Raw genomic sequence first — 12,896 nt, forward strand, 5'->3', positions numbered from 1 at the left:
TTTTCTTAACATTCTCCAAAAAGGGTACGGTTAATAATCCCGCAGGTACTGAAACCATTAAAAGAACACCCAATAACTTATTGGGCACTGTACGAAGTATTTGAAATACGGGAAAGAAATACCATTCAGGCAATATTTCTAAAGGAGTTGCAAATGGATCTGCGGGTTCACCAATCATTGATGGTTCTAGAACCGCTAAACCTACGTTACATGCAATAGTGCCTAGAATTACTACTGGAAAAATATATAAAAGATCATTGGGCCATGCGGGTTCTCCATAATAATTATGACCCATACCTTTAGCCAATTTAGCTCTTAATACAGGATCATTCAAGTCAGGTTTTTTTGTAATCGTCTTAGCCCTGAAAGTTATCCCTACCCGGCCTACACTTCGGCTACTAATAAGGGGATTATTATTATTATGAGATTTAAAAAAATTAAATTATTTATTTTATTTTATATAAAAATTTTAAAAGATTATAATAATAAAATGTGAAACTCTGTATCAAAATAAGTGTTATGATGCTATTTATGAGATGCTTCTTTATTAATTATTAGAACGATTTTCTTGACGAGGAAAGGGAAGGCAAGAAAAAAGCAGGCATTAAAAAAATCCAACGGTCAGAGGAACCCACACAGAGTCCTGTCAAAATCCAAAGGCGGATCTCAAACTTGGAATTTAACTCGAGTTCACGAAACCCGCAGAATCCGAGCCCAAGCATCGCTATATCCCCTTGGCTTCTTTAAAGATCTCACCAAAATAAAATTTTTTGGTCGCGCACCTTCGAAACCACACACATCAAAAGTTGCAACCAATTACAAGAGAAAAAAAAAAAAAAACGAAATTTTTCTTATTTTCTATAAATGTTTTACATGGGATTTTTTTTTTCTTTAAAAAGTAATACATATTTTTCTGCCTTTTTTTTCCCGAAAACTCTAGCCCTCTTCTTCTTTCTGAAAATAATAAAAAAACCCTAAAGCTTTTCTCTGAAAATCGTAGCACCTTCTTTCTAGACACTCTCTGAAATCCTCGTTATCTCCTTTTGTTCGTGCGCTCCGTAGAGTTTCTATGGTGTGAAATCGACGCGACACTTGTGAGATTTGAAGGGATCTAGGGTTACAACTCGAGCGACAATGGCGTCTTCGGATACAGAGCTCGAAGAACAGCTTCTGCAAGCCGGGAATAAGCTCGTCGACCCTCCCTCCTCCGTGGATGAGCTCCTGCCTCTTCTCGACGTAAAGCTCCGATCTTTGTTCCCATTCGTTTTTTTAATTATTTATTATTATTTTAAATTTTGTACTGGAGTTCGTACGTGGATTTTGTGGATATGACTATTGGTCCTTTTTAATGAAATGGGTTCTTGATATCTTATACCATTGAAGCTCGTGATGTGGGTGGTTTTCGTAATCTGTGTTATCCGCCTTCTGTCTTTTATTCGTCTGTTGCATGTTTTCTTGCTGGTTGAGTTGAGTTAGTTTATACGATTTCTCTGAAGTAATATAATGAGCTTACTTCATGGGACTTTTACATAAGGTACACGGGTTGGTTTGAGGTAGGAGTTCTGCATGCCGCGTAACTAATCGTTTGTGCTAGGCTGTCTGCAACACTCGTCCTTGACAATCACTTAAGGGGAGAATTTGTATGAAATCCTTAGCTTAGTAGATTTTTATATTATTTTAACGCGGTAGTGATTTGATTGGCATATATACCCGCTCTTTTTTCCTTAGCTACGGGGCAATTAATTGGGTTCTGCATTAAACAAAATGCCTTATTGGTAGGAGGTTCGGGAAATTGTCGGGAATGAGCTACGTTAAGACCGGTATTTTTTCTTTATTGCTATTTTATCCCCCGCAGGGGGCAGAGGGCAAGCGAGACATTTCAATTTTGATGCGATTTCTGCATGTTTTATGCAGAAATATTGGAAAGAAAATAATGGAAAGGGGGAGGTCGATTTTATATTATGAATTTTCCAAAGCAGAAAGGGGCGGGATAGGCACGAAACTATAATAGCTGATGTTTCTGTTTCTTTCCATTCTTACCTGTATTTTTATCGAATCACATTTTTGGACATGAGTCAATGAATTGCTTTTTTTGGATTTCTGCTTGTTTTGCTCTCTAACCATGAACCAGAGAGAGCTGTGTTGCTTATTTAATTTTAATTTAGTCACTATTTTTTTTGTTTTTTTTTTTTTTTGGGGGGGGGGGGGGGGGGACTGTTACAAGTCTCCATTTCCAACCAGGAATCAAAGTATAAGCAAGGCCTTTGGAGAGTGTAATAAGATTTTTACAACGTGTCTGTAAAACTTCTACTAATTTCCTCCCTTTCTGAAAGCGGCAAAGCCCCATTTTAGGTCTTTTGCATGAGGTACGGCGAATAAAAGGCATTCATCAGAGCCTGCTTTGTGCAAATGTGTGAAACTCGCGAAGCTGGATTTATTCAAAGTGGGCCCAACCATGTATTCCTAATTTATTGTTGCACGAACTTCACATAAGTTATGTTTCCAACATTTGGAGCATTTTCAAATTTTGACATCTTGCAAAAACATTGTCGTCTCCTTTCTAATGGTGTGATTTGCTATACAGATTTCAAGTAATTTTCGTGTTTACATCTGTTGCGTGTAGTTGAGTATCCAATGTTTAAAACTATATTGGGAATGAAAACTTATTTGGATGATTTTTTTTTTGGAAGTTTTGACAATGAATTTGTCATGGGGCTAGTTATAGGTTACAAGGAGTGTGGTATGTAGATAATACAAGAATCATATGTTCGTGAAGCAGTTGATCGGGAGATTTTGACCAAATCTGTTAGTAGTACAGCAGCCGCTTGTAAAGTTGATCTTACAAATTACACGCCTCTTGATTTTTGACCTGTTAGTATTATGGCTGCCACTTGTAGCGAATGCTAGATTGTTAGTTAGTGAACTAGTTTGTTGGGAGAAAGTCAATATTTGACCTGTTAGTAATACGACAGCCTCTTGTAAAGATTATCTAACAAATTACAAGCCTCTTGATTTTCTCTTGGTATTTTCATATTTTTGCTTGATCTATGTAATATTTTAGTTAGATCTAAGTTTTAGAAATCAGTCTCTCCCTCTCTCTCTAAACCTTTATCATTTCCCGTTGTCGAATATTCTCTTGCGATTGAAATACCACACGATTGTTTTTTTATTTACATAGTTTATTTTGTTTTCTGTTTGCCGCTAGTCACCTTTGTAAGTTTTTGTTTTACATTTGGTATCTTCACCTTTTGTTAGTGGATCAAATTTGGAAAGAGAACATGCAGTATCTGGCTCATTGATTGATATCTTCTTTATAAATAGACTAACGCTATCCCGCATCAAGTTCCCTTTCCCTTTCATTAATACCAACGCTCCTCATTTGGAAAACTTTGCCAAACGAGAGTGTTCAACTGTGGAGCTGTGAAAATCTTGAGTATCAGATTTCTTTGATGTCCACTTTCACATGTTTTTTAGGTGTTAGTGAATGGTCAGATTGTTATTATTTTAATTATTGTAATGATGAGAGGTTGATTGTGTTGTGTTCATGGGCTATGCTTTCTGTGTTCTGTAATAATAAAATCTTCTATTACTTATCACAAGAATGATGAGAGGCTTATTGTGGTAAAGTTTATTGCTTTCTACTTGGTCATAGTCGTTGTACTTGCATAATCATGTTTTTCTCTCTGGTGATATTAGCATGTAGAAAATTGTTTGTTGAGAGTGGAACAGTCCCCTACCAAATCAATGCAGAATGCACTTTCTCCATCTCTCAAAGCACTGGTTGGTGATCAACTTTTTAGACATTCAGATGTCGATGTGAAAGTTGCAGTTGCCTCTTGCATCAGTGAGATAACAAGGATAACTGCACCTGATGCTCCTTATGATGATGACCAAATGAAGGTATCTGAACTTATTGGTTGGGATATTGTTAGAAAGGTTAAAATATTAACTGTCCATCTGCTAAATTTTCTTTTTTGTTTTATGTTGTGAAGGAGATCTTTCAGTTGATTGTATCTTCATTTGAGAATCTATCTGACAATTCCAGCCGGTCATATACAAAGAGGACCTCAATTCTTGAAACTGTTGCAAAGGTCAGGTCATGTGTGGTGATGTTGGATCTTGAATGTGATGCACTGATCCTTGAGATGTTCCAGAATTTCCTGAAGGCAATAAGGTCTGAACTATTATTTTCAAGTTGACGGTCACCCCTCAAGGATGTTTTGTCATTGACAGATATCTGCTTCAGTATCTCTCACCTATACTATAAAAAAGATATCTGCTGTAGTATGTCTTATCGTTGTGGAGTCTGATGTTTTCTCTAACCAGCAGTTCCTTAGACTAATGTTTTCTCCTACCAAGATGAACTGTTGCACGAGTGGTGCTACCCAGACCAGGTTCAGGCGCACATACATGTTGACTTATTTGAAATTGTCTGCAGTATTGAGCAAGAGCATAATTCTTAAATTTAATGTAAGGTTTACGGTGTTTATATCGTAAAAAGTGTATCCTTAAATCTGTTGGATACTAAAAGACAAGTTTATGCCTTTTTCCATGGTTTGACTGCTGAAATCACACTTATGTTGTCTTGAAAGATCATTTAGGTTTTTATGACAAGTAAACATGCTACAAGCTTGCGGTGAGAAAAAATGGGTTCTTTACTCATGCACAAGTCCTGATGCATTCATTGATTAGTCTTTTAAACGTTGTTGGGTGAAATGGAGAAACAGGAAATTTATACTGTGGAAAAGGATTCAGCACAACATAATTTTGTTACAAAACCTGTAGTTGACTTTACTTTGATAAGTTTATGTACTTATTTTGGGTGCTTCATTTTGTTGATTTTTTCTAATATAGAGGTATGCAGCATCAGCTTTATAAGCTTTTCCTTTTATGTTGTTGATCCGTATTCGATTCCCTGATCATCAATTTATTGTTTCCAGTAGGAATTTCCTGTTTTGAATATCTGGTGCTGTTATATCTGATAATTTTTGCCTATAAAGAAAATCTGATAAGTTGTAGTAATTATCCCTAGGTGTTTCTTGTGTATACTTCCTGTGTACTCGGGCTTTGCCTATTTCATTATGCTTAATAAAGTTCTAACTTATCAAAAAAAAAAAAAAAATTGCTTGAAATTGTTTTTTTTTTTTTATAATTAATAAGAATTTTATTACCAAGAATAGGCACAGCCCAAGTACACAGGAAGTATACAAAGGAAATACCTACTACGCACTAGAAAGCAGGAAACTATGACAGAAACAGATTCAGTACATTATCATCATTTCTTACAAAGATCCTAGCCCACAAACTCAAAGTAGAAAAGAAAAAATGACGAAGATCTTCAAAAGAACGCTCTGTCTTCAAAACATCTCTCATTCCTTTCCAGCCATAAACACCACTTTAAACACAAATGAATCATTCTCCATCTGGCAGCAGCACATCTCCTTGCCTCGAAACATGCCAAAATGCAAGGAGATCCACAATTTCCTTATGCATCACCCAATATAAACATGTCCGACCAATAACCTCATTCCACAGAGACTTTGCCACCTCACAATGTAAAAAAAGATGATTTACAGATTCACCATCCTTCTTGCACATGACACACCAATCAGCTATACACAAATCACGTTTTCTAAGGTTATCCGTGGTCAATACTTTCCCTATAGCAACCACCCAACTGAAGAACGCCACCTTAGTAGGTACCTTCACCCTCCAAATGCTTTTCCAAGGGAATACACAGCCAGAATGACAATTAAGCACCTTATATTAAGAACTGACTGGAAACCTGAAATTTTCAGCATGATCCCACAATAGCCTGTCCTCTCTTCCCTGCATCACTTTTGAGTTATAAATTCTTCCCAGAAAATCTGAAACAACATTCACTTCCCAGTCATTTGCACCTCAAATAAAGTCAACATTCCATAGAATATTATTATCCGTTCATTGAAGGTAATCTACCACAGTAACATTTTGATCCCTTGCAATCCTGTAAAGAGATGGAAAATCTAATTGAAATTGTTATTTATATATTGTTATTGCTGATGGTTTTTCATGTTCAACTTTCAGGGAACATCACCCAGACAATGTCTTTTCATCTATGGAGACGATTATGACCCTTGTTTTAGAAGAAAGTGAAGACATTGCTCCAGAGTTACTCACTCCGATCTTAGCTAGTGTGAAAAAGGACAATGAGGTTAGTTAAAGTGAGACTGGCAATATGCTTCCCCCTTCTCAATTTTATCAATTTTCTGACACCCTCCATTTCCAGGAAGTTCTGCCTGTTGCTCGGAAGTTGGCAGAGAGAGTGCTTGAAAGCTGTGCTACAAAGGTTAAGCCTTACCTGATTCAAGCAGTGAACACTTTGGGAATATCTTTTGATGATTATAGTGAAGTTGTTGCTTCGATATGTCAAGAGACACCTGGAACTGTTGAGCAGAATGAAGTCCATGCTATTAGCAAGGATATGGTAATCTTGTCATTAAACTCGATAGAAAATTTTACATTTCTTGCTGCTGCTTGACTGTAAAAGAACCCTTGATATGGTGCTCCTTCTATAACCATCAGTATCTGTTCTGTACTTTATTATTTGTTTTCGTGACTGTAAATGAAAACTTGATTTGGCGTCTCTCCATAACCATCTATAGATCTGTTCTGTCCCTGCATCATGGCGTCTGACTGGTATTCGCCAAGATCTAGTTACCATCCTTTAACGTCACTGTCTGCATAACTTCTACCATTTGATTCTGCCTAACTCTATGTTCCTTTATAACTCGAATGAAAATTTCAATTCGCTCATGAAACCTTGCTATATAAACAGTGGCTTGAGCCAATGTGGTTTCTGATGCTCTTGTTTGTAACTAATTTTGGTAGCATTAATATTGAGATCTTCTGTCTATTATCTAGAAGTTCTATCTGATAATTTTCTTGGTGTGGATCGGCCAAGATCAGGTTCATTCATGGAGCATCACAATTGTTTTTTCACGTTGACTTAAAGCCCATATGATGATTTTATTGGGCACCTTTTTCTTTTTTTTTTTTTTTTTTTTTTTTTTTTGGGGGGGGGGGGGGGGTTGGGGGCGCTTCCTTCTATTTAGCAGCTGTCCTTTGTGATGTCTTTTCCAATCTGTCCAAGTTGTCATTGGTGGTTGCCAACACTAGTTTACTGGTGCTAATCATTATAAGTGGCTTATGTGGGTTGTTTTTATTCAAATTATTTTTTGATTGGCCTCTGTGGTTATAATTTTTGCTAGGCTGATGAGAGCAATTCAGTGAAGGCATCTGTGGATGAGAGAGGCCCAGTATGTTATTCTTGCACTTTTTTTTAAAAAAATGCTTGTGATTTTTAATTTCGTCGCTTGTTTTTATTGCTTCCTTGTACACATAAAGTTTTGAGCCTAAGGTGTCTTTTACTCCATTGTTCAATTGGTCAGGAGGATAAAGGGAAATCAACAGCAGTAGTTTCTTCGGAACAAGTTGATCCTGCTATTCAGCAATCTCCCAAATCAGTAATGAGCAATGGTGTCGCACAAACTGGGGAAGATGAGACTCTGCAGCTTTTGAACTCTGAAAACAAGCAAGAGCATAGTCATCTATCTGATCAATCCAAAAGTATTAGTACATCGAGCAATGCCAGACCTAATAATTTGGAAACTGAGAAACTGTCAGAGCCTAAAAGTAACAGCAAGGATGTGTCTAGTTCACCTCCTGCGGACCCATCTGTTGAGTCTGCTGGGTCTTTAAAAACTGAAAAAGAGGCTGATATTAAGATATCCTCACCGAAGGCTTTGGATAATGAATCTGGAAATGTTGCTGCTCTATCCCCAAGAGTTAGCCTTCCTGATGAAAGTCATTCTAAAAAGGCTGGTGGACGACCAAAAAAAAAAGAGAGCTCAATTAAGGAGGCTACGCCATCCTCACATGATATTTTGAAAAAGGTATCTGAAGGAACAGGCAATTTGGAGCCAAAATCAAGTAGACGCTCAGGGAAAAAGGTGCCCAGTGAGATTTCTAGTGAGAATAAAACACCAACTGTGGTAGATGCATCCAGCAAGGAAATTAGTGATCCAGAGGCAAAACCATTGAGGCAGCCAGCAAAGAAGGTAGATGGAAGCATTAAAATCGATGGATCCTCTTCACAGCAGCCAGAAGACAAGAAAAAGCGGGGACGGGGAAAAGCTATTTCTGAGAAGGATGAAACAAAATCTTCTACCAAGGCTGATGACAAAGTACTTTCTTATTGTCTTTGGAATCACGAGCTTGCTGCTGTATGAGTTTATTGCAAATGAATTGTCTTGAATCCTATAACTAAGAGAATGTTGTCTCTGTGATTTATGTAGGAAATGGTGTCTTCACCGAAGTCAGTCACAAAGTCAACTAAAGACGATAGTGTCTTGGAGGAAACCCCTAAGACAAATCCCAAGAGGAAGCGTACTCCAGGAAAAGAAAAAGTACGTATTCTTGATTTCTTAGGGCTTTGTATTTTTTTCGTTCTATTTTCAGTTTCAAAATGGAATTTCTAAATTGTGTGAGATATTGTGCCCAACATTTTAATATGTGGAATATCCTCCATGAAGCTAAGAGTATTGCATGGTAGTATCCTTTTTCTTCTTGTAGTATTGATATGTTTCTCTTATTCGAATTGGTTAGAGTCCTCTTTGAAACCAGAATGATATCAATTGATTCTTGTAGGCATAAAGTTTCTGTGGTTTGAGTTTTTCCATTGTGGTTACTTTTCGTTTCTGCTAATTTGACCAAGTGATACATCACCGGATTTATGAAGTTATGCTTGCAAAGCATTATTTTGGAATCTGTGGGATGTTATTATATTCTTGTGAGATTTTGTTCTGCATTTAGGTGCAGTATTAGGATGTACAGATATCTAGAATGTTGACATGTTATGTTCTATATATATATACTTTTTGTCGACGATCAAATTTATAAAAATAGTGGCATAGATGGTTCATGTTGAATAAACGATTGTATGAAATGAGCATTTCATTTCTAATAGTGAAAAAAAGAATAAATTGATTGTGTTATGAGCTAGAAGGTAACCCTGTATAGCTTAATTAGCGGCTCTAATTACTGTTGGCATTGTTTTCCTTTTCTTTTTTCAATCTTACTTAGTTTTTTGAGTTCCAGTTTTGGCAGAGTTATGCTTGCATATTTTATAAGAATCCTTTGTGCTTTTGAAATCACTTTCTTATTGAGTGATTGCTGTCTCAGGAATCAGACTATGGAGAGAACTTGGTTGGCTCAAAGATTAAGGTTTGGTGGCCAGATGACCAGGCGTAAGTACTGTCCTCATCTTCTATATGTTTTCAAAGCTGTTGCTGGATCTTTATTAATTTATCCTTTTGAATGATGATTTTGTCAATCAAAATTTTGAATGCTAGTGTGTGCATGTGTGGGTATGTTCCTTGACTATAGTTACTTTTAAGTGGTTTTGATCAAGTACCGATAAAATGTGGTTTTGATCAAGTGTTTTTGTATTATATTATATAATCTTTTCAAGGTCTGTATAAAAAAAAAAAAGGTTTTAGACTCGGTCATACACTCTTTGCAACTTTGCCAAACGATCCTTGATATATGTTTTTTTTTTTTTTTTTGATAAGTAAGAAAACTATATTTACTCAAAGAATAGGCCTAGCCCAGTATGTACAATAAGGAACCCTGGCTAAGAGGGCGCAAGAGAGACAAGAAAATCATGAAGGGCTATGCCATTGAAATCAACAACAACGGCCCAAATACAAAGAGTGCTATAAAATGATGCTAACAGTTCCTCTAACGATCTCTTCTTGTCTTCAAACGTCCGTGCATTATGTTCCTGCCACAGGCACCACATGATACACATTGGAATCATCTTCCAAACCCCTTTAATCTGATGGATACCTCCAATATTTGGCCAACTGGCCACCGCTGCCACCACATTCTCCGGCATGACCCAAGCCAACTCTACTCTACTAAGTACCTCATACCATAAAGCCCTTGCAATCTCACAATGCAATAGAAGATGATCTACTGACTCACCCCCACCCCTACACATACAACACCAATCTACTATAATAACCCTCCGCTTCCTCAAATTGTCAGTTGTGAGTATTTTACCCAAAGATGCTGTCCACATGAAGAAAGCAGCTTTGGGGGGTCTTGATATATGTTGATGTGGGATATGGAAATCCCAAGCTTGTTTTTCCTTAATGTTAATCTTTTAACTTTTGCAGGTTTTATGAAGGTGTTATTGATTCTTTTGATCCTAAGGAAAAGAAGCATAAGGTGAGATGCCAAATATTGAAGCCAGATACAATTATTTTCTTTTTGTTATCATCTCTTGTTTTTTCTTTTTAAAAATTTTTTAAAATTGTGTATTGGCTTTTGGGTTCCTCCCCCTTTATATATGTAATTTAGATGTTATTTCATGCAATTAATATGTTTTTTCCCTCTCATATGTTGTATTTGATGTTGACTTTCGATGTTACTTATATTGAATGTGTTGTTCTCATTCTTTGTAGGTCTTATATACGGACGGCGATGAAGAAGTTTTATATCTTAAGAAGGAAAAGTGGGAATTTGTTGGAGGCTGTGTGTCGGATGGGGTGGGTGGCTCCATGATTGAAGTCTTGATAGCTTATACTTTCTTCCTACGTTCTATATTGATGTTGATATAATGTATTAACAGGAACAAGCAGCTGATCAGCGAAGTCCTGATGCTTCCTCTGACATGTATGTATTTGTTTTTACAAATAAGAAAACTATCATTAATAGTGCAAAACACTCGAATACATTTATTCCGTACTTTGGTATTGACTTTTCAATCAGATATTGTTGCATTGCGCTTTTCTCCCGAGATGTTCTATATTTAGTTTGTTAGTATCATCTGTACTGTACTACTTTCCATAGTCCAAAATCAATCCTTAGTGGTTGGCCTTGATGGAAAGTGGTTCATTATGGGTTCCTGTGGTTTTTGCTTTGTTTTCTTTGCAATCGTTCTTGCTTGGTCTTGATAATGTCTACCTTACTGTTTTTTGTTCATTACAATCAGGCCCCTGAAGAAGAAAGCAAAAATAATTTCTGACGACCGAACTAAGCAAGGAAAGATGGATGCTTTACCCAAAAAGTAATGCCCTTTTTATTGATCAATTTTTTGGTGTTCTTCTTCTGTTGGCTTCTAAGAGTTCTAGTTCATTCTAGGGGTGGAGGTGCTTCCTCCAGCAAATCCAAAGGTACGTCTTCAAAATCTGGTCGTAAATCCCGTGAAGGCAGTAAAGTTGATGGCAAGTCCAAAGATGTCTTCACCAAGACTGCGAGCAAATCAGAGGATGTCAGTAGTGGTGAATTTAAGGATCATATGCCTAGAGCTGGCAGTAGTAAATCAGTTGATGCTGCTCCTAAATCGGCAGGGAAGTCCAAGAAAAATAATCCCGTCACACTCAAGACTGGAAAACTCAAGGATGATAATACCAGCACACCCAGAACTTCCACCAAGTCCAAGCAAGGCACTGCAAAGACTGGAAAGTCCAAGCAGGACATGCCCAAGAGTGCTTCTGTTTCCAAGGGCAAGAACCCCAAAAGTAGTGGTAAGTCTAGTGCCAATGGTTCTGGCAAGGTGAAATATGGCGGTTCATCAACTACGAAAGAGAGAGAGAATATGAAGGATAACTCAACCGATTCTGCAAAGGGGAAGTCGCCAACATCACCAAAAGCACAGGGAAGTGACTCCAAGACTGGGAAGAAGCGGCGGAGGGGAATGGCAAGTTAATAGTTTACCGACCAATTGCTCCCAAGCTGTTTCTTCTTATCTCCTCAGAGAATACTTCAAATCTTTCCTACCTCCATCTGCTGTAGCAACTTTGATATGTGGGCGCTGCAGTTGACGGTAAACTATCAATTAGTTATTCTTCATCATCTTTGACACAATTCCCAGATTGTGACTAGCTTGTAATCCACAGGTACCGTAGTTTGTAGTTGTTTTAGGGTTTAGTTAGTTTTGCTCTACATTCTTGTTTTAGATGGAATTTGTGTTATTTGAGAGAGCAGTAGAAAATATTGGTTAGCTCTGTTTAAGAATGCTCTTTATAAGGCAGTGTTATGGGTTCAAAACACTGTCAGAACGACTTTTCTCCTCTTGACCGTACCACCCTTCTCGTTGCATGGTTATTTTAACCTGGGGTCCACGTGAATACTCCAACTGACCTACGTGTAGATTTTTTTCTTTGGGAATAATTTTTAAGAGATTTCGTACTCAAGAATGTGAAGTTCTATAATCAATGCAGCGCATGGCTTTGATCACAAATCTCGTGTTTATCAGCTGAAACCATATGATGGTCCCAACAAATCAGTGATTTTTGTATTAGTTCCATTATACGTTTCTCTTTTTTTTTTTTTTTCAAAACGATTACGCAGTGACTGTATAATGTACTGTTTATAAATATATTTTCTTTTTAAATATAAAAGAAAAAGAATATCAATCCCCGTTCTTTGATAATGTTGAATGTGTTATTGCTTGTTAATAGAAAGAAAAAGAGTCGAAGATCCTTATTTCAAACTGGGAGAACAATTTCTGACTGTCGAGAGAGAAATCTCTCTCTATTTTTTTTCCCAAGTTTCCATCTGCCATGACGTGACTCACTCCGTCCAAAGGAGTGAAGAACTGAGTGAATGCCACCGGCAGAGAATCTCATTGTAACGTAAAGAAGACTGATCGAGCGGTAAATTTAGCGTTGCATGCTAAATCCTATGGTTTTATTTAGGTCATTCATGAGAACTGGGCTTGAGCTCCAGTTAAAAATCCTCTTCAATTGAAACGAGGCCCAATGTATTAGTATTTACAGAAGATTTAGGGCCTGTGGTTCGTTCGAGACGCTTCCATTTCTGTAGGCACAAACACAGATAAAGGAAAA

General features: G+C 37.2%; 1 protein-coding gene across 2 annotated transcripts; it reads left to right on the forward strand.

Annotated features, from left to right (window-relative positions):
• Nucleotides 1-783: 783 nt before the first annotated feature.
• On the forward strand, nt 784-12,096 carry LOC121259388 (nucleolar and coiled-body phosphoprotein 1). Of its 2 annotated transcripts, XM_041160955.1 has the most exons (14): nt 784-1,236; nt 3,697-3,900; nt 3,993-4,174; nt 6,067-6,193; nt 6,269-6,466; nt 7,251-7,298; nt 7,431-8,225; nt 8,337-8,447; nt 9,223-9,287; nt 10,221-10,272; nt 10,509-10,592; nt 10,676-10,719; nt 11,039-11,113; nt 11,188-12,096. In XM_041160955.1, the coding sequence occupies exons 1-14, from the start codon at nt 1,135-1,137 to the stop codon at nt 11,753-11,755; spliced, it is 2,655 nt and encodes an 884-aa protein (XP_041016889.1). In that variant the 5' UTR covers nt 784-1,134; the 3' UTR covers nt 11,756-12,096. The 2 variants fall into 2 exon arrangements, with proteins under 2 accessions (XP_041016889.1, XP_041016890.1); XM_041160956.1 differs by lacking the exons at nt 784-1,236; nt 3,697-3,900; nt 3,993-4,174 and adding an exon at nt 4,219-4,470.
• Nucleotides 12,097-12,896: the final 800 nt, after the last annotated feature.

The sequence above is a fragment of the Juglans microcarpa x Juglans regia genome, chromosome 4D (genome assembly GCF_004785595.1).
Source record: "Juglans microcarpa x Juglans regia isolate MS1-56 chromosome 4D, Jm3101_v1.0, whole genome shotgun sequence".
NCBI lineage: Eukaryota > Viridiplantae > Streptophyta > Magnoliopsida > Fagales > Juglandaceae > Juglans > Juglans microcarpa x Juglans regia.

Coding starts and splice junctions, on each gene's coding strand:
- LOC121259388 (XM_041160955.1), top strand. CDS start 1,135: ATGGCGTCTTCGGATACAGAGCTCGAAGAACAGCTTCTGCAAGCCGGG. Junction 7,299..7,430: donor CTGTGGATGAGAGAGGCCCA/GTATGTTATTCT, acceptor TCAATTGGTCAG/GAGGATAAAGGGAAATCAAC. Junction 11,114..11,187: donor ATGGATGCTTTACCCAAAAA/GTAATGCCCTTT, acceptor AGTTCATTCTAG/GGGTGGAGGTGCTTCCTCCA.